General features: G+C 43.1%; 1 protein-coding gene across 5 annotated transcripts in view; it reads left to right on the top strand.

Annotated features, from left to right (window-relative positions):
* The window catches only part of PARVB (parvin beta), a 52,551-nt gene that overhangs the window by 4,967 nt on the left and 25,749 nt on the right, over window positions 1-21,835 (top strand). For 3 of the 5 annotated variants that reach the window (XM_086885168.1, XM_086885169.1, XM_086885170.1), the window contains exons 2-3: window positions 14,662-14,751; window positions 16,610-16,680. In XM_086885168.1, coding sequence (XP_086741294.1) covers window positions 14,662-14,751; window positions 16,610-16,680 — 161 coding nt within the window. Of the gene's footprint in view, window positions 1-7,207; window positions 7,229-12,172; window positions 12,278-14,661; window positions 14,752-16,609; window positions 16,681-21,835 lie in introns of those variants that run through there. The other 2 variants (XM_086885171.1, XM_023919111.2) reach the window with 2 other exon arrangements.

Raw genomic sequence — 21,835 nt, 5'->3', positions numbered from 1 at the left:
AAGAATTCTGCTTTTAACAGTATCATAATCCCCATGTATTCTTCCTGTAGCTGTACTTAGTCTAGGGTGGTTCACCCAGCACAGTCTCCTGATGAGACAAGAGAGTTTGGAATTACAGCTCCAAGTTTTCTTCCAGACAGGATGCAGCAAGACACACAAAACAGCTCTGTAGCTGTTCAGTAATGTTGAAGGTTTGCCTTACTTTCCTTTAAGGAAAACAGACATTTAAAAGTAATTTTATTTCCAGAGTTGCAATCTTGAAAATAAGATTCATTGCAAGAATACTGTTATGCTTCATCATAAAACCTTAGCAGGGTGGTTATCAACACTTCCAGTTTTCCAAAGCCAGAATTCCAATCCTTTGTTCTATAAAGTCTCACATATTTCAGAACAGTTGTTCAAAGTTACCTACTTCAGTTTCTTCTAAAGGATTTATTAATTATGACAGCTGGAGAGAGACTTTCAGAAGGCGGCATCTGGCTGTGTCTGTTGCAAGGAATGTGTGGAGTCTCTGCTGTGAGACTCTGATGTGTTGGAGAGCTGCACATGGACTTGATGGGAATGGGGGGAGCTGCAAAGCCACAACTCACAGAAAATCTCTGTGAAGGAGAGACTCTTGATCTCACTGGTGAATCTGTGCAGGGACATCAGGCTGCCCTCTGCAGTGCATTGCCATAAATACATTAATCCTACTGATCATGTGCTCGTGTTTGTAAGAGTTGGGATATTTAGATAATTTTATTAATATATATGTATCCTACTGATTTGCACATCGGCAGTCCAGAAGAGAGATTATAGTTACTGATAACTGTGCTAAATGCCTTTTTATGTACTTCAAGGACTGTTACAGGCCAGTGGATCTGAAAACAGACGGAGCTGATGGAGTTTTCCAATGCGCTGCTCTGAGCTTTGGATTGTACTTTGATGTGAGGAGCTTTGGGAGATTAGCTGGCAAGTTTTTTCATTGCAAAAGTACGTCAGAACAACTTGCTGCTAAGGGATCCAGGCTTATGTGGTCTGAGGGAAACAGGGCAAGACAGAGTCTGCTGGTTTCAGGAACTGGTGTTTCAGCAGCCATAGCTTTCCTGTTCATCTGGAAGGAACTTTGGTGTTCCTTATGCACATAAGTTTTGTGGTCACAGCTGAGGAGATTCAGGTTTGTAGCTGTGGAAGTCCAGTAGAGCTGCTACTTTAGAGCTCCCCAAGTGGGATTTGGATGCCAAATTGCTGTCAGCTTTCAAATGCAGCCAGTCAAGTGTACAAATCTCTCAGGCATCACTAGAAATCTCAGCCTGCAAGATTCCTGAGGTTGTCTCTGTCAGGGTTCCTGGGATATGATGTCCCATACAGACATGTTTCACAAGGAAAAGAACTTTTCTGCCTCACCTGTAACATCATTGGTTTGTGATCCTTGTCAGTCCTGCAGTGCAGGGTGGGCTGTGTGTGCCTTCTCAACCCTGGACTCTTGTTCTCTTTTCAGCTCCAGCTCCTCTCAGTCATTTCAGGAGACCTGAGGGTCAGCAAGGAGGAAGGGAAATCGACCGTGCCTCTGAAAGGCTCCTCCTTGTGCTGACCTCTGCTCATTAGAGCAATTTTCAGAACACCTCCAGATTCTTTGAACTAACAGAGTCTGGGTATTCTGTTAGAGAAGCCAACTACCTGAAGATCATTGAGGTGGCTCCAGAGAATGATCTAACCTGTGCCAGTGTCAGGATTTGGCTGGTGGAACGGGCTCTGCTCAACTCTCACAATATCCATGTGCCTTACTCTGCACAGCCCTGAGCTGTTCCACATTGTGACCTTGGTAGTTGCTTATCCGCACCCTTGTACACCCTCTGCCTGCTCTGTGAGATGTGTTGTGGATGTGCACTGTCACTGATGAAGCTCAGCTTTTCTTCTCAGGGCACAGTCCAACCAACCGAGTTGTTTACTCTCACTTACAAGGGATGTGCCTCTGTGGCAGGTTTTCCCTGGGATCTGTATGATGTGTGTGGACTGGCCCTTGCTTTGCCTGGTGGAGGCCTTGTGCTGAGAAGAGGGCTAGGAGTGTCCAGAGGAGGTTACTAAGATGGTGCAGGGCCTTGAGGGGAAGCCTTATGAGGAGTAGCTGAGGGCACTGGTCTGTTCAGCTGGAGGAGACTGAGGTCAGAGCTCATCAGGGGCTGCAGCTCCTCCTTAAGGGCAGCAGAGGGGCAGATGGCCCCAATCTCTGCTCTGTGTGACCAGGGACAGGACCCAGGGAGCAGCTGGAGCTGTGTCAGGGGAGGGTTAGGGTGGATATCAGGGAAAGGTTCTTTCCCCAGAGGGTGCTGGGGCACTGAACAGGCTCCCCAGGGAATGGTCACAGCCCCAAGGCTGCCAGAGCTCCAGGAACATTTGGACAACACTCTGAAGCACAGGATGGGATTGTTGGGGTGTGTGTGCAGGGCCAGAGTAAGACTTTGATGCTTTGTGGGTCCCTTCCAGCTCAAGATTTTCTGTGATTCTGTGGTGGCTGTAGCATACCTGTCTCTGGTGGGTGTCATAGGCTGCATCCGCTCTTCTGCCCTGCTGAGGAAGGTGTGAATTGTTGTGAGGAGGATGGAGATGGAAGGGGATGATGGGGAGTGTGATCAGTGGGGCAGCACTGCTTATCAAGGGGTTCTGCCAGGCTGCCTCAGGAGGAGTTCCTGAACTTGGATGCTGGAGCTCTGCTCAGGACAGGCTGTTCAGTGGCTCCCTGTGGGCAGGGAGTCTAAACCAGCAGCTGTGTGTGACCCTATTTGCCTTTGGGAGTGGACACAGCACTGATGGGAAGTGGGAACAGAAGCCTCTGTGTTGCACAGCTAATAGGCCAGTGGCCAAGTGATGGCTCCAGGATTACTCATATTGTACTCAGGTGTAGATTTCCTAATTTGTACTCTTCTGATGGCCAAGTAGAAAGCTGCAACCTGAAATTTGTGCCGTCTGTTGTGTATATCTAGTTTGGCTGGAACAGGATGATGAAAAACACGTGGTGTCAGCCTTTTGTAATTTGAATCTGGTGAAGTCCTGCTCTGAAAACCAGATGTGGAGAGAGAGCACACACCTGGCAGCATGTACTGGGAGCAGTGGGTCTTTGTGTTCTGGGCCCTTAAATTGCTGTCACTTCCTCTTGGAGGAGCAGTGGGGCTCGTTATTACAAATCCTGTACACCAATTTGTTTCCTTTCACTCTGTGCAAACTCCTTTCTTTCCAGAGGCCTTAGGCTGAGATGGGAGGCCATGGAATGAGATTCTGGTTTTGGCTTTTCTGGTGGTGAGTAAATTGGGAGTTCAGTTCTGCCTTTCAATGATAGTTTCTCCAGGTCAAAGAAGTTTTCTTTATAATCCCCAAGACCTGTCTGGCAATCAGATACAGACTTTTATAAAATTTTTTTTCAATGTATGCTGCATTTTGGTTATAAAACTAGCAAACTGTTTTGGCTCCTGGAATTCCAGTTCCTTCTTTAGCACTTCTTTCATTGTGTGGTTGAATCATAATGAAATCCTCTGAAAAAAGAAGTAGTGTTTTTTCCATTACAGCTGCCATATGGTCTTACTGCTAATTTTTAATTAGCTGTGGGATGATTGAATACACAGTTTACTTGGAGTAAGGAAGGAGACTGAGAACTGCATGAAGAGATGTCTGTATAGAGGCATGGTTTGTGTCTTTTTTAGTGTCTTTAAATAGAAGAATGTGTAATCCTCAGAAAGTGTTGTTCCTCTAGGTCTCTTTGGCAGATGCATGCATTTGTGCCATTAAACAGATGCAGACACTTATGCCATTTTAAAATAGAATAGTGTTGTTTACTCTCTGCCTTGCCTAGTCCAGCAGATGGATCTGGAGGCTTTGCAGAATTGACAAGATTTTCTTCAAAAATGATATGAAAAAGTAACTGCTTGCACTTTCCACTTACCATTCTCTTACAGGAGCAGGGTTATGAAATTGTGCTTCAGGATTGTTGTCTGCCTTCTTCCCTGTGTATGGCTCCCAGTGTTGTTACAGTGAACTGGTTCCAATGGAAATTTAGGTAACATTGCAGAATTTGGTCTGACAGGAATCTTGATGCTCTACTTAGAATTCTGGAATTGCAAAAGTAGATCATTGAGTCTGATTGTTCCCCAAGTCCATCCATAAATCATGTCCCCAAGTGCCACCTGTATGAGTCTTGTGGGTACCTCCAGCAATGATGACCCCAGCCCTTCCCTGGGGAGCCTGTTCCAGTGCTTGACAGCTCTTTCAGTGAAGATCTTTTTCCTCATATCCAATCTGAACCTCCTCTGGCACAACCTGAGGCCATTTCTTCTTTGTTTCATTATTTGTTCCCTGGGAACAGAGCCTGGCCGCCCACCTGGCTGTCCCCTCCTGTCAGGGAGTTGTGAAGAACCAGAAGGTTCCCCCTGAGCCTCCTTTTCTCCAGGCTGAGACCTCCTCAGCTGCTCCTGGTGCTCAAGATCCTTCCCCAGCTCCTTTCCCTTCTCTGGACACACTCAATGTCTTTTCTGCCATGAGGTCCCAAAACTGATTCCAGTATTTGTTCTGCTCCCTGTCCCTGTCTTCCAGCTCAGGGGCTGGGTACAAGGAGAACAACTAGCCTGACTGTTAAAAAAGAGTGAGGCAGGGAAGGCATTAAGTACCTCTGCCATTTCCTTAAGCTTTTATCATTTTGTGTCCCCATTGCATCCAATAAAAAGTGGAGATTTTCCTTAGCACTGCTTTTGCCACAGATGCATTTGTAGAAACATTTTTTATTGTCCTTTATAGCAGGAACCAGACTAAGTTCTTGTTGGGTTTTGACCCCCTTAACTTTCTCCCTGCATAATTTTATGCCATCCTTGTAGTCCTCCTGAGTTGCTTGCCCTCCTTCCAAGGTGATAAACTTTTTTCCTGAAGAATGCCCAGCCTTCCTGGACCCGTTTCCCCTTCAGAGCTGCCTCCCAAGAGGCTCTATCCCCCTTTGAGACAGATGTATCTCATCTGTCACCACCAGGCTTTGTGTCATGCAGACTGATCTGTGATCAAAAAAATCCAAAATTCCAGACCCTAACCAGACTTGGAGTCAGGTATTGATCTACTGGCTCTTCCTGCTACTTCCATCATTGTTCTCTGCAACTGGAAGGATAGGTAATTACATACGCTTGTGTAATGGAGCCCTATCATTGGGAAACTGGATTTTAATTGCATCCAGGGTATCATGCTGCAAAATGGCCCTGCCATGCCGCGAGCAAACAAGATGTGCTGGCTGTAAAGCAGATCTGATGCTGTCTACCACACAAACTGTGGTTGGGTTTTATTTATGAACGTGGAAGAGAACAAGCAGTCGTGCCTGGCCTAGGCATTAACCTAATGTAGCACCAGTCCAGCTTCAACCTGAATTTTTTAGGTCCTTCCAAGGGAGGTTTCTCTGATTGTATTCTCTTAGTTTCTGAGTTTCACTCTGAGTTTTTTGAGGGTCTCTTGTCAGGGAAAGAGACAGATGGTAACAGGAAGATGAAGGGGACTGGCCTTAGTGCCCATCCTGCTGTATGGTTGAGGGAGAAAGTTATATATTTGTTTCCATGTTTCCACATGGTAAAAGAAATTGTAACTTTGAGTGAGGGACTTTCTTCCTGCGAATGGCATTAAGTATAGGTGCCATGCTACCCAGAATCTCGGTGGAAGGCGTCTTCAGTGGAGTACTTCATTTGCTGTTGATCCAGTGGTTGGTACGAGGTTTCTCCAAGGCTGCAGACACAATTTGAAACTGTCTGAGCTGGGGAATTTCACTCTTGGGCTGAAAGCACAGGAGGTGGGCACTATTGTTTCAGGGGGTTGATTCAGCATGTTGCAACATAGCTGGCCAGATGATTCTCTCTGGGGAATGTGAAAGATTCCATATCCATTGCAATCATGGACAGACTAAGAACACATGCAAGAAGAGGAAGGAAAACATCCTTCTGGCTGCCCCTGTATTGCATGAGCTCTTTGTCTTACATCTTGGGATGTGTTCTGTTCCCTGGTTTGGGACTGATCTGTAACTGAGCTTGAAAGTCTTTAAGATGTCTAGCACCACAGAGACACCACCTTTTCTTGCTTACAGGACCTGACATTTCCAGTGCAAAGGCTTTGAAGAGGACCACAGAAAGCTAGAATTGCAAATCCTGTGCAAATCCTTTGGTGTGCTGACTAAGTGGTGTGCTGACTAAGTAAATGAACAAAAACAGGGGCAGGTCTTTTTGATACTTTGTGAAATGTGATGTTTTCTTGTGCTTTGGACTTGTTTTGATTTGATTCTTTGGCTGGCGCTTGTTTCGTGATTGCATTTTTATATACATATACACACACACACACATATATATATATATATATACCCCTTGAGGGCTGTGCTTGGGAGACTGGACTGGAAAGTCCATTGATTGGCTCCACTGTTCTACGTAGTTTTCAACAACTCCATTGGGAAATGCTGGGGGTATTTCTTACTTAAACCTAGCAGAGTTAAACATCTAAATGCTTTTATGGCAGCCACTATCTCTACTGTACCTTCCCTTCATGGACTGGCTTTTATCTGGGTGTAGGCTCTGAGTTCCAGGCTTTTACTGTGAGGTCTGTGTTACTTTTTCTGTAGTGCTTGTCTTGACAGGCTTCTCTGGTGCTCAAAGAAACAAGTTAAATAATTTGTCCCATATGATGTGTTTGGAAGCCACTGAGGAAACTCCCTTGTATTTTGTAGTATTTCCTTACACAGATCTTTCATCTCAGTTTTAATACACTGCTTTACTGCCCTGAGTGCAGGCAGAACTCAGGAAAAGTGAAGCTGGGCATGAGCAACCTCGGGATATGGTACACTGAAAACTGTGTGTTGAGTGTTTAGGGTAAAGCTTCTAGTTTGGAGCATGGCCTGTCCCTCCATTGGTCCTCTGGTATTTACTAGCAAACTCTCAATGTGTGTGTTGCAAGTAGAATTGCTGCATGTAAGTGTTTTTCAGGGTTTTTTTTGTCTCTCTGGGTGACATTTGGGAAACTGCAGCAATGAGGCATGTGCAGTTTTTGTGGTCTGCAGAACCATTTATCTTGGCCTGCTCTTCCTGTAGAGTCATGTTGCATGAGCAAAATAGTCGCTTTTTTGGAAGTGCAAGTCATATGTGTAGCCTCCTTTCCATTCCCCTGAAATTTGGCTGTTGAGCTCTGTCCTGTCAGAGGTGGAAGACAGAGCCTTGCTGCTGCTCACCTGCCATCAGCACCTTCAGAAGTGAGTCTGATGCTCTGTACTTCTCTTGACATGTCCAGAAGAAGAAACAGCATAAAATATTCTCATATTTGCACAGTAGATTACTTTTGGTGGTGGTGGTGACCTTTTTCATCCCACTCTGCAAAGCATATGGGGAGAGGTGAAACTGGCCTGGCAGCTAACTAGGTGGGGTTCGTTCATGTACTTACCTACAAATGAAGTGTCAAACCATGTGGAGGAGGTGAAAGGAAGTTGGTGGAGGAATGGAAAGCTGGTCACTTGTAAAATGTGTTAGCCTGAGCTGCAGTAGTGACTTTTTTGAAGCCGAGTGTTCTGTTTGATAAAGTTTGCAGGGTTAGATGTGTATGTGGGATCCAGAGGTAGAGCTTGTAGGAAGCTGTAACTGAAGTGCTGTTTTCTCCCATATTTCTTCATGGTGCAGAAGACAGGAGTGGATTGAATGGGTTGGGTGTCTCTCTTCCAGAGTAACACTGTTAGCTTTGCTTCTGACAGCTTCTGTTGTTTCTCCCTTGGTGGTTTGCTTTCACTGGACCCATTAAATGGGTACCTTAAGCAGTGAGTCGGTTTTGGTTTCTGGATTTGCTTTTGGCTAAAATAGCCTTGTTGGTGCTTGGCATCTTATGGAAATATGCTTCATTTGTGATCTTGAGCTGAGTTCCTAGACACGAAGGTGTTGTTCCTTTAGCTGCATGGTTGTAAGAGTACACCAAAGCCTGAGGGAGCACTAAGGACTTCCTAGGAGAACACAGCATTTCATGGAGAATGGATAGCAGTAAATTAAAAGTGCCTTGACAGTTTTCTATTGGGACTGGACACTAGCCCAAAATCTCCTTCAGTCCTTTCCTTTTCTTACCAGAACTTGTCTTTCCCTGTGCTCTCATACATCACATTTGATTCCACATTCCCCTTTCTGTTGAAAATTGTTCTGGTGCTCATGCAGTGTCCTTAGGAGAACATAACCCTCCACCATTTCTTCATGGGGAGAAATGACCCTTTCTTGTGTTGAGAGGGAATTATTCCTGGGGGCGGCTGAAAGAGTACATTTTCCCCATTTTCAAGTAGAACTTGTGTGCAGGGGGAGGAGTATAGCTTTCCCTGGCTGCTTTTAGGGTTCTCTTAAGCTTCAGTTCTTGTCTGGCTTTTCCCAGTCAAAAAACTTTGGGATTGAAGCATGTTCAGGACAAAGCAAATGAATGTCCTGGAGTGTAGAAGCTATCTTATCCTTGAGGGTATCCACCTATTATCTTTTTAAGTGTAACTTTACAAATACTTTAAAACATCATTCTTGTCCACAATAGTATTTCTGCTGTCTGGGGGTGGAGTTGGTTGTGGGGTTTTTTTGTTTGTTTGTTTTAGTTTTGTGTTTTTTTCTGGTGGTGAATTTTTGTTTGTTTTTTGTTGTTGTTATTTCTGGGAGGGTTTTTTTTTTGTTTTTGAGGGGGGGTTTGTGGTGTTTTGTTTTATTTTATTTGAGATTTTTTGGTTGGCTCTTTTAATTAATTTTGCCCAGCATTAATGTTTGTGTGTCTACACAGTCAAAATTAGCTTTATATTTTTTTTCCATTTCTTATCTGGCTAGTTTTCTGACACACAGTTTCCCCACTCTGTGACATAATGTGGCTTCTGGAACAGTAATTCCTGCAAAAGGAAGGGGTGAGTTGGCAGGTCGGGCTCAAGATGAAGTCTGAGTGCCTCTTTGCCATAATGGATCCCTCTGCCTGATGAAGACAGCGACATAACACCAGCAAAAAATGGAAATCCTCTTTTCACAGACACCCCCCCAAGCAGCTCCCTAGAAAGATGAGAACATTCTTATTTGTGAAAATATGAAAGAAGTATTTTACTCTCGCAAAAAAAAAAACCAACAAAGCCCAAACTTCTTACAAACATTTCCAACTGGCTCAAGTGTTGAATATGCTGTTACTATGCTAGATACATATTTTACCTTTGGCAAAAATAAAGGGGAAATCTTTGTTCTGACAGTCACAGAGTACACCACTTACCTGTGCAAATTTTAACACATCCATTTAAGCAGGTGTGGCCTGATCTTTGTAACTAAACCAAAAGTGTTATTACAGCCCTTTCCTAAAAGTTGCCTTAGGCTTTGCTTTTGCCTTTTATTTTTACACCTTTTCATTTCTTTATGTACCAGAGTCTGGCCATTGCAAGTGCCTTGCCTCCTGAGGCATATAAATAATTAGCTTTATTACCACAGTTCTGCTTTGAATGCAGTCCCTCGATACAGTGCCTTTATATGGATTTGGTCAAGTCTTTGCCTTTGATCAGCCTGGGATTATTAATTCTCTTTCATAGTTAAATGAATGGTTTGTCTTTCTCCCACAGTCTCTGGGAAAAGATCTTGGGGCCTTTTGTAAAAGTGCAGTGATCAGTAATCTGAGCTGTCTCTAGAAAAGAGGGCAGTGTAGCAGCATGTTTGGGCCTGGTTCTGCAGTTTATCAGTTTTTTGTAGAAAATGTGAGATTTAGCAAAACTGCCTTTTCTTAAATGGGCTAGAAAGCTTGTGGTTTTGAAGACAACATTTTGTCAGATGGAAATTTAGTTGTAGGCAGTGTGTTAGCCTGTGATAGGCAGAGGAGCAAGTTAAGACACTGCAGAGTCTTCAGGGACTTATTGCCTTCGGGTCTGACCTCCCCCATGGAAAGCAGGAGCTCCGGCTGATACCTGATCTTTTATGCAAGGGTTTGCTGCTTAACCAGGGCATAACCTGTATCCATGTTCTCCTCTGAGATGTGAGTGGATGAATGTTGTGTGACTGCTCTGAAAGGGCTAAGAATGCTCTTGAATATGGGCTTTCTATTCTGCACGTGGTGATCTAGACTATAAGGATATGAGTGCAGGCAGGTCAGTCGCTAAAAAAGTGCATCTGGTCACAGTTTTGTCTCTGGTGAGAAGGAAACTTGGGAAGCAGTAAGAATTTGGGGGCAGGAAGGGAGCTTCCCTTGCAGTTGGAGTTACCTGGGCATTGCACATTTGCTGTCTGTGTGCTGTTCCCACCAGAGAGGAGGACAAAGTTACCTGAAAGGATCATCTGCAGTGGAGCCAAGGACATCAAAGCAGCCTGATAGCTTCCAAAGCTAGCATTGACTCATGAGACGGAAGCGCATCATGTAAAAGTTGTGGTCAGGCAGCATTACTGAGCCAGCTGGGCTGAATGGGATGAATGCAAAGGAAAGCACAGAAACCCTGGGATCAGTGTCACAACAGCTGCTGCAGGGTGGGATTCAGCCTTGCAGTCAGAAATAACCAGAGCTAAAATTAAGTAGCATTTCCCATCTGTGTTTGTAAGATGCAGAGGCTTACGGTCAGTTTTTAATAACAAGGCTGTGAATGGCAGTGACTGAAGTGACCTGTTCTGTTGCTGATACCTTTTTAAATTACACTCAAATTAAGAGTGAAGGTAGAAAGCTGTTGATATCAGTTGACTCTTTCTTTTAAAAAGGAGAAAGCTGGGGACATCTTTTTATAGTGCTCCTGCTGATCTTAAAGGCCGTATCCCGGCTTTTGAGAAATCCTTGACAGCTCTGGTGGCGCTCTCAAGTTTCTGTAGCTAATTGCTTGTGCTGTGTGCAATCCCATGTCTGAAACAGCCTGCCTGGCTTACAGATGTAGTGCTGTATTCCATGTGTGTGATCTGCTCATTCTATTAATTTGTTTCAAAGGCCAGCACAGCTTCCAGTATGACTTAATCATGTTGACTGCTGGCACTGCCAGGATATTGTCAAAATATTGCAGAGCTGCCAAGAACCCTTGCTGCTTTCCTGAAGACCGGTAGAGAAGTGATCTTTTACATGTGAATTTGAATTTCTAGTTTAGGGGAAAACATAGGGTTTTTGCTGAAAGCCAGCCTGGACTAAGCCATGCTCCTTCAGCCTGTTTTCAATGTCCTACCCCTTCCTACTTTCCCCTGCTGCAGGTTTGCTGTGACTGGTCTCTGAAATGGAATCTGAGGCTTTAGTGAAAGGTGTTTTACAACCAGCATTGGGTAGGGAGCAAGACCAGTGCCATTACCACAGGGGAAGCTATGTTCTATGTTGGCAAGGGAAGGGAAGGGGAAAAGGAGTCCTGTGACTGGGCAGGCAAGGAGCAGTAATACCTCATGTGAGACCTATCATGACTGTAACTTGTGCAAGCACAGCTCTGCTCTGCCAGTCAATGCCTCTTGCATGGACAGTTCTGGTAAACCTCACAGCAAAGCTGCTGCTGCCAGTATGAGGAAGCTGGCTCTTGCTAATCTGTTAATATCCATAATCTTCTACAGTACCTTTGAGTTTACAAAGGCACAGGCTGAAAGACATTCTTTGTTGTAAATTTGCATTAAAATACCTGTTGGATTCTCAGAAATGTACCGGTTGCTCCATCCTGATTAACTGCTTCCACTTGCTCCTTTGTGGGCTCCCTTTTCTTTCCAGCATTGTGGCTCTGTTTCCTGTTCCTGCTTCTTTTTCTTTGCTCAGCAGTAGAAGTGAATAGTGGGAGCAGTGAGCAGGGAAAAAGTCCTCATCATTGTTCCAGTGCAGTGTGAAAGGAGTGCTGCAGGTGTGGGCAATGCCCTGGAAAGTTAACATTCCTGAGTGCAGGTGCCTGTCTGCATGCTGCCTCTGTGAACCCGTTTGTCCCTTGGGGCAAGCTGTGGAAACCCAGCTGTGCCTTCACCACGAGGTGCAGGTAACTTTCTTGGGAAGCACAGAAAACCCCGTCCCTAAGGTGCCTGCCCTTAGGCAGCCAGGGTGGGCCAAGTCAGGCACTAGGCTCTCTTGGGACGGGGAGGAATTCCTGGCTGGGACCATGGCCAAGTGCTGTGTCCTCCCTCCTGGCCCCCATCCCTGGCAGCTGGGAGTTGACCTTAGTGCCTGCTACTGTGTCACCAGGCCCAAATTAGGGGGGTTTGGCAGTCTGGAGGTGGCAGTGCCTTATCCAGTTGCTGCCACTCCGTCAGTATTCAGACACCCCATGGGCTTTGTCTGTGACCTGTCCTTGCTGCTGGGGCCAGGATGGCCGGACTGCTATGTAGGAGGCGCAAAAAAGGAGGTAGGAAACAGTTCCTTTGTGAAAGGAATCTCTTCATAAGGACCTGGTGTGCTGGTCTCTTCCTGGGAAGCAGTTTTGGGAAGCTTTTTGCTGGCAGAGCCTTGCTTTGCTGGTAGAGGTAGGAGAGGATGTTTTGGTCCCATGGGATCTGGCACATCTACACATGGTCTGAAGATGAGCATGAAGGTTTTATGTGTCTCTTCATGTCATGAGGGATGGGGGCTTAATACACAAATTTGCATTAATGTTTTCTTCCATTCTAGTAAATTGCTTAGAAACAAGGTATTTTTGTTAGGAAGGGTAGAGATAATTTTGTATTAAAATAAAAGAGTAAGTGCATCACCTTATTTGGACTTTTGGGAATAAATCTAGTTTAGCTGCATTTTGAAGTATTCTGGCTTGAAGTGTTTACATCATTTTTTTCATATACATACACTGTATGCATTGTATGGCCATGCATTCACGTCCAAAGGAACTTAGCAGCTCTCCTCTACATTTGCAGAGCACTGGGAACAGTGATGCCCTGAACACTTGACATTCCCAGAATGTCAGCACTGCTGTGATAATGAAGAGTGCTACACATAGAAATAAGGCTGGTAGTTCCTATATAAGTCTGACTTACTTGAAGTTTGGGCATTTATAGTCCTAGCAGGGTTTTAAAAATCAAGCTTCAGTTTCCAGATGAATTGTCTTGTGCCTCCTGGCAGCATCACAATGTAGGAGCTGTTGGGGTGAGAAAGCTCTAGTTGGGAGCAATGCAAACAAGGCTGGATAAGGCACATTGTTAGTTCTGGTTTGATCTGTTGTATGATGCCTTCTTGCTCCCTGACATTTTTGTGTGGACTTTTTCAAGAAAACGAGAAGGAATGCTGAAAAGGGGAACTTAAGAATTTCTTTATCAGCATCTTTATTCAGAAGGTTAAATCTCAGCCTGAGGATGTTGTGTTTTGTTTGCAGGCAGGAACCATCAGGTGTCAAAATATGAGACTGAGGTTTGTTGCTTGCACTCCATAACGAGGATTTTAGTCATGATCAGCATCATACTGTGAACCAGAATTAATTAACCTCTTGGGACCGCAATTAAGAAATGTGAGAACTTGTTTTAAGCGCCTTTTCATTTTTTCGTTTCAATTCTTTGTGAGGGAAGCAATGAGGATTGCTTCTTCCCTGTCCTCCACTGTGGCAGTAAGATCTCTGGCTTTTCCACTTCTATGAGACAGGAAAACAGCAAGTCCTGATGCAGAATTTTGTAACCTTCACAGACTGCATCCTAATGTCAAGCCTGGTATGTTTGGTAGGTGGTACGTTTTTCTAGTGGAAAAGGGGAATAATAACTGCTCTTGAAAGGGAGAGCTTGCAGGAATACTGTGACCATAATTTAACTGTTCCTCCTTTTCTTTCCTGAGAAAAGTTTGCCTAGCAAACCCTATTTATTTAGAAGTTCTTGCTTTCCTCTGAAAAGAGTGTGGGACCCCTCCCAAAGGAGACTGGACTACCACAAATGCTGCCACAAGTCATTTTAGTTCATGCTTACACAGAACGATCACTGAAAATATGGGGCTCTTGTGGTTTCATGCCTTGTATTCAATGTCACCTGAGTTTAAGGGGAGATGAGCCTTGGAGAGTGTGTTACAGCAGTGCTGATGTTTTTCTTACTGATAAGCTCCATGAAAATACTGCAGAACTGTTCAGTATTTGTCCTCAAGTTTACTTCCTTTCTAATGGTAGGATGCAGGGAAGTATTTTAGCTTCCATTTTATTTATGAAGTGTGCTTTACTGAGTTTTCCAATTAGAGTTGTAAGTTTAGGACTGCTTGAGGTAAAAAAATTCAGATTTGTGTTCACCAGATCATGGCACTCTATTTTATGAAGTGGCAGCATTTGAATTAAATACATTTTCATCTTTATTTGGTAGGTCTCCCTGGGATTCTCTGAGGATTTAATAAGGACAATAGCAAGCTGCATGTTCTGCAGCTGGAAAGGGTGGTAGTGAGTGGTGGTCATGCTGTCAGAAAAAGGGTTTGTTTTTACAGTTTGATGACTGCTCTAGGTTGGGGCCATCCTGCAGGCAAAGCTCACACCCCTTCCTTCTGGAGAAACAAGCACTCTGAGCTTGTTCTTACCACAGAATTGGGTTTTCTGCTAAAAGTTTCCAGCCACTTCTGTGGTAGCTCTGTTTAATGGGAAGCTATAAAAGGATGTTACTTTGATTTTATTTTCCACTGTGGCTGCAGTTCTTCATGCCATAAACTGTGGTCCTGTTCTGAAATGGATCTACCAGATGTTGCCTGTTATTATGAACACCATCCCCAACCCCTAAATATACACCAGCTTTGCATTTATTACACTCTTTCTGTTTGTTTTTTTTTTTTTCTTATATTCAGTGAGTGACCTCCAAGAAGAAGGTAAAAATGCCATCAATGCACCAATGAACCCAAGCACTGTGGACATCCATCCAGAAGACACACTATTAGGTAAAGTTTTGTCCTGCAGAGGTGGTTTGTGAAGGGGACCACTCTGACCCCCACATCATTGCTTCGCTGCTGAATGTAGACTGCCCAGTTGGAACTGAGAGGATTGGAAGTGACAATTGAAAAAGGTTACATGTTACTCATAGACTAGAAATTAATAAGGCTAAATAGAGTTTGAAGAGCAGTGCTGAGTGAGGTAGTTTATGGACTCTACCATGTCCATCCCCATTCCCTCACTCTGAGTCCCTGCAAGAGAAATAGCATAATTTAATAGCAAAAAATGTTAAAACTTGTTGAAATAAACCACTTTTGTTTTTCCTGTCCATATGTCTCTTAATCTAGGGAATTAGTTGAAGCAAGATAATTATAAAACAGTAAATCAAACATCAGAACAAATAATAAAATAGTAAATTAAAACCAGAAACTGTTAGTCATTTGGATTTTCTGATTAGGTGAGTAGTAGGAAATGCAAAGTACTTTTTTCCTAAGATGTGGACAAAGTGTTGGTTGCTCTTATGTTGATATGTCTGGACCAGGAGAGTCTCCAGTGATTTCTTCTGGATACCACTAAAGCTGGGTATGTCATTAGAAGATGCAGGACTTCTGCTGAAGGCCTGTCCTACAAAGACATGATCACCAGTGAATGCTTGACCAAGTTCTGGGGTAAATCATGCTCTGTTATGGGTCTTGTTCAGAGTTAGTGTTTTGGATGTGTAGTGGGTGTCACTTCCTATGATGGACTGCCTGACTCACCCTAGGCAGTAATGAGGAAGTAAAGGAATGGGGAGGGAAAAAGGCAGCAAAAGAATTAATGTTTCTTTCACTGGTTTGTGGAAATTTTTCAAGTGTGTTTAGGTAGCACAATCTTATTTTTTTAATAAAAATTAATAGCCCTGGAAAACACTGACCCCAAATGTGTGGGTGAGGTCTAAGGTGACCAGTTAGGTGCTGGCTGCTAAATACTGTGTAGTCAGTCTTGTGTCCAGGGTGTGTCATGTTTCCCATGTGACAGCTGTGAGGTCTGGCACTGCAATGGGAAGTCACTGTAGGCTGGTCACTGCATGTTTTTAAAGGTTTCACTGAGCAGTGTGACAATGGCCTGACCAAAGGTGATACCAAAACACTTCCTTTGTTGTCCTGATAGAAAGAATTGACAAATCAGTAGGAAAATAGGATTGCATATGGCCTGCCTTCTGGTCATTAGAGAGCATTTCTCACACAACTCATCAGCAGGAGAAATAGAGGACTTGACACCTGTGAAAACTATTTTATGTTCTTCCCCCTTGCACTAGCACAGCTGATACAAAGTGGGGTAATTTTATTTCATAAGCTTAATCAAAGGTTGAGTAGTTCCTGCACTCAGGAGAACATGCGTGACCAAATTTTGGGGAACCAGAGGGTGGAGGCACAAACTCTCAGCCCAAATCTCAGCAGCTGCACTGGGTGTAGTGCATTAAGCTCACTATATTCTTCCAGGTCCTTCAATCTGGGACAGGTGTTTTCAATGAGAAATTAAATTCAAACTGAGGAGAAGGAAAAAAGTAGCTCACTATGGTTTTTGGTGTGTTACTATGAATGTGCCCCACATGAGGACAGGGATTTTCCTGAAGCATTCTGCATGGGGCAGGGGAAGGTCAGGGGAGACAGTCCTGGTTTAGGGAAGTGGGGCTCTGCTATCTTTCTGTGTGTCTCTAAAATTGCCTGACACTTGGATCATCTGATATCCCCTGGCTAAGAGGATGAGTAGGCACTACCATTTCTCAATCAGCTGACAAGCCCCTTCATGGTGTGGAGTTGTGGCAGTTTCAGCAGTGCACATCTGAAGTGGATCTCACTAAGGTTTTCTCTCTTACTTGAACAGAGGAGAATGAGGAACGCACGATGATCGATCCTAACTCAAAAGAAGACCCCAAGTTCAAGGAACTGATCAAGGTAGGAAATCAATGTTTTGTTGTTCTTCAAAACTTTAACTAGTGAACTGGAGTAATTTGCAAGGTGATCACCAAAGAACACAGTTGAGGAATGGCAACTTGTTACTGGAGTATAGCTGTGGAAACTGAGATGAAGGTCAACAGCAAGGTAAGGCTAAAAGCAGCAGGGCAAGGAAAGGCTGCCTGAATGTCAGGGTGCTCGTGGAGTTATGGAGCAAAGCTCCATTGTCCATTTCCGTCCTTGTGATTATTACAGCAAGGATCAGTGCTTGGCTTGAGTCTGGCTGCAGTCCTTACACATTAAATATAGGTACCTTCTGTTTGGGAAAGCTGGGAAGGAGCTTTGCACAGCATCAGTAGGACTGAAATGTCAGGGGACAAGGAGGGGACCTCTTGTGTCATGGGGAAGTTGGAACTGAGATTGTTCTTATCCTATGTTCTGCCCCCTGTTTACCTGTGTCAGGGACAGGTAGTTCTGAGTCTGTCTTGTCACTGGACACACCTGCCCAAGGTGTTGATAAGGTGTGCCCAGATGTGCTGATGATAAATGAGACTTCCCAACTCAGCAGTGCCCATAGTCCCTGCCTGGCACTACAGAGGACTTGCTCTTGAAGGGCTCGTGTTTAGGAGAACCTTTTCCATGCAGAAAGTTGTTGGGGTTAACCTAGTACAAGCTTGAGCATGAAGAGAAGGGATGGCGAGCCTGAACAAGTGTGATCCCTTTCAAAAAGGTATTTGTGCTGGTGTTACACTTCTCACTACACTTTCCCTTTATTTCTTTAAAATAATTGTAAAAATAATTTTTGTTGGAAATGACAATACAGCTATGTCTGTGTGGCTGTGAAAACTTTGGATAGTGTATACCATTTCCTGAGAGGAGGCTGAGCTTGGGCATATTCCCTGCTGGAAACTTGATGTACCCTGGCTGCTTCCCCAAATTAAACTGCTTGAGCAAATGCCTCAGCAAACTGCTCACCTGGTACATCTTTAAAACAAGCCCACTGTTCTGTTATTACCACTGCAACAATGTGTTAAGCATCACAAAACCATATCAGACTGACTTTAGCAAGGAGCAGTGCTTAAATTTCTGCTTTTCTAGTTCACCATGGTTTTAAATTAAGTGACTGCACCTTCTTTCTTTGTTAGTACCTAAATCCATTAATTCTCTCAAAGGTGCAGTGGGTCTTGCAACACCCTCTCAGGATGTAATGTGGTTTCTCTGCTATTGGAGCAGTGATACTGTCATCTGAACAAGAGTCACTGCAGTGGAGGAACCAGATGCACTCTGTGATTCAGGAGACTTGATACAGAGATCGCAATTGCTTTTAAATTGTGAATTTTCCTGCTGAGTTTAACACAAGTTTCTGAGTCTTCCCAGATGCTGTAATCCAGCAATTATATTATATTTTATTTTTTCAAATTAAAAACACAAAAATTTCCAGGAGGAATGAAAAACAGGGCCTGAACAGTGCTTGAGGATAATGTCCGAGTGCATTGCAAAATCAGGTTCAGGGTCACTAGGCCAGTTCACACTTGCACAAGGAGAGAGATCCCAGTGGAACCAGATCGCCTGGTGCAGGGACCTGCATGGAACTGGAGGTTGTTTACTTGTGATCATCCTCAAAGGAGAGATCTGTTCTGTAGAGTGCCTGTGTAATTTAGGTAATGGCTAATAACTTTCGTACCTCTAAGCAGCGTTAGATTTTTTACAGGGATTCAGTGACGTGGATGTGAATTCACACCGTGTTGGTGTGATTCTGTAAGCCAGGGAGAGGTTTGAATTATGCTGGCAAAACTTATTTTATACTACAGAGTTTGGATAATGAAAAAATGATTCCTCATTTTTCTGTTCTTTGGTGGTTAATAGCATTTTCCAAAGCCCCAGTGCTGAATGAGAATTGCTGTGCTCTAGAAACCTAGCCAGCAGAAAAGTGTCTGCCCCACAGAGCCTGAAAGGAAAGCTCTCCATGGACTAGTGAGGAGTGAGAACTTGAACGGATGGAGGTTTTTATAGTTCCAAGTGGTTCCTTCTCTCTCTTTCTGCTCAGAGAGGAATGTGCCAATAGCAGCAGCAGACCCTTGTGCCTTTCCAAAGCTGGCAGTGGGACTCAGTTTCACTGGGGCCAGCCCAGATCTCTTTCAGCACCAGAGTTAGACGTGCCAGTGGTTTGCCATCACTGATGCTGAGTGTTTCTGTCTTGCCAGTCACATGCAGTGACGTAAATGGATGTCAGTGCAAAGAAGCAGCAGAGATATCTGCTGCTGACACTGCTTTAGTACCTCTTTGTCTCCACCAAATGTTGGTTTAATTTCTGCTTAACCTCATGCCATAGGAATTATATGCATTATGGATTGGGCGTTTGGAAGTGATTTTGAAAGAGCCTTTGTAACTCTAGAGGAACAGACTGTACAGCATTGTGGTAATACAGAGACCAGCAGATTAAAAACACAACAAAAAGCCTCGTTCCTGTCTCTTAGTAAAGAAAATATGCAGGGAGTCTCTGTTGAAGGATGCTTTTAGTTGGGGATGTGAAAATACCTGTTTAAGTCTTTTTGTACATATACCTGGAAGTGTTGTTTGTTATCACCATGGACAGTTTTTTAAAAATAGTCACAATTTGTCAGTATGAAGTGTTCAGCAAAGTTCTCTCTGGTCAGCAGCTTTTTAAAACTCACTTCATTTGCCCTTTGTGCACTGAAAATTTGGTACATGGCTGAAGAGACCTAACGCTGAAAATTCAGATCAGGGAAAGAGAGATGAGTTACTGACTTTATTTATATGTGTGTATAAATATTGCATTCACAAAACACTCTATTTCTAGTGTCTGAAATATGTGAGCTTCTTTTACTTATTGTCCAATATTTGCTCATTTTCTGTATTTCAGTAGGAAAAATATGAAAAAGAGCTTCTGCTAATTTAATGCAAAATTTTAGGGCATCAGCTTGCAAGAATTGTGTCCTGTCTGAGAGTGCCGTGACCACAGGCAGCAAGCCACAGTTGTAAGGTGGTTTTCTTCCCTTCAAAGCCTTCTGTCAGATTGGCTTATAACTGCAATAACTTCTGGCCTTTAAAAGACTCATCTAAATTTTATACAGATCTAGACACTGCCTGAAAAGAGTAAACATTCTCATTTGTAGTAAAACATTCACTGTCCTGGAAGATACCGACTTTTCCCATGTCTGGTTTTATGGCTTTTTTTAGATTTATTGAGGTGAAGAGAAAACCAAAAAGCAGCCACTGTCCTTTGACATGTGGTTTGTCACATGTGAACAGATGAAACTGAGCTCCCTAAATGCTCTGTATCTGCTTTTGGCAACAAGAAGCCTTCCCCTTGGTTACAGGATGCCAGTGCTTTGTGCTTAGCCACAAGGCCTGAATATGAATTTTTGCTATTAATTTTCATGCTCAGCTCTGAAGCCAGTTTTATACCTTTGATCTCTGCTTCCTAATTCCCCCAGAAGCTGAGGGGAAGTGGGTCATTGAAGCCAGGGGTTTCTTTTTGTGCTGTTTTTGGTGGTTGGGCTTCCTGTTTTCCCATTGTGCCAGATGTGTTCATGTACTTTGTGTTGTTTGGCATTTTTTCCACTGCTGTACAGCGACGACTGAGGGGTCCTTATGCCCTTGAACTCTGAATTTTTACAGCTAGAAGTGCATGTGTCTGAGTATTTGGCCCAGTTCAAAAGTGCCTTAGATGAGTGCAGATATGCATGAAATGTCAGCCATGGTTGTGAGGATATCAGAATATCATATTGAATTTTTAAAACCCCACTACTAGTTCCAAACATTATGGAAGGCTATAGAAAAGCAGCTTTTTATGAGCCCAAAATTTAATACTGAGCTGTAGCTGTATGAAGTGCAGGCACAGGAAGGAAGAAATGGGTAGAGGAGTGGGAGATCAAACATGTTGAGATTAAGCATCTTTTCTTACAAAAAAAGAAAAAAACAAAAAAGCTCTTGTCTGTTTCCCACTAAGCACCAACGTGCCTGTGTCAGGCTGCTAAAATTTTGAGACGTTCAGGTTATTGAATATTTCCTGCTTCTACATTTTTATGAAGTCACAAAGAACTGGAGAGAGCTTACTTTCCATGAGCAGAGTCAGAAAATATTTTGAAACACGTTCGTTGTTTCAATAGGCAACGTGGTGTTTCCTCTGCAAAAGTTTAAAAAAAAAAAAAGAAAATCTGTGCTGAAATTTTTTTCCATGTTTCTAATTAAGACATAATCAAGAAAGGCTTGGGATTTTTTTTAACTACAGTTCTTTCCAGTCTTCAACAGCTGTTGAAAAAAACAACCTGGATTTTTTTTCCTTTGCAAATTCATTTTTTCTAGTGGAGCTGGAATTGTAGTCTGAATAGTAGAGAAGTTAGAATGTTCTTTGGGATATTTTTCCTTCGTTTAGGTACTAAACTATTAAAATAATAAAATAATTATGGCAAGACCTGTTTAATTTTTGTCTTTTTTGTAGTTTTTTACCTAAAATTTTTCAGTGCTAAATTTTTGTGAAACATTTAATTAGCACATAGTGTAAGTATTTTCCTTTTTTAAGACCCTGTACTTTGATTCTTGTGTATCTCCACTCTTGGAAATGGGATGTTGGATCTTACATTTTTCCCTTTTATTTCTAATTCCTTGGCATTTTCTAAATTCTGACTTCAATACCATTCAGCACAGAACAAACAAAATAAAATGTTTACTAGTGGTTTCAAGTAGTTTAGCATCCTGAGTCTTCCTTTAACAAAACTTTTGAGGACTTCTTGAAATCCAACCTCTTCTTATAGTGACTGTAATGGAATCTGGTTTTTAAATATCTTCTGCTGAGATTCAGATAATTTTTGAAAGTCTGTTCTGTAAATCTCACAGAAGACCTAAAACTTTTGATTTTTTATCTCTTAAGTTGATTTTTTTAATGGATGTCTATGTGTTTCAAGTTTGTATAATTATGGAATGAGGCAGTCACCTTTGAAAATCTCTCTCTGGATGATGTCTTGTTATCTAGGACTGATTTTTCTGTATAACTGGTGAAGTTTTTGAGGTGAAAGATAGTATTGTGCTTCTCATTGGCTTCCAGCTGTGGTAATCCTTTGCTGACTTGTCACAGGGGAGCAATGGGATGGTGGTGATGCTGCTGCTTCAGAGCTCATCCTTGTGTATCCAT

This window comes from Cyanistes caeruleus, chromosome 4 (assembly GCF_971803275.1).
Source record: "Cyanistes caeruleus chromosome 4, bCyaCae1.hap1.1, whole genome shotgun sequence".
In the NCBI taxonomy this organism is placed as follows: domain Eukaryota; kingdom Metazoa; phylum Chordata; class Aves; order Passeriformes; family Paridae; genus Cyanistes; species Cyanistes caeruleus.
The sequence above is the reverse complement of the archived record's forward strand: the minus strand, read 5'-3'. Positions and strand labels throughout refer to the sequence as shown.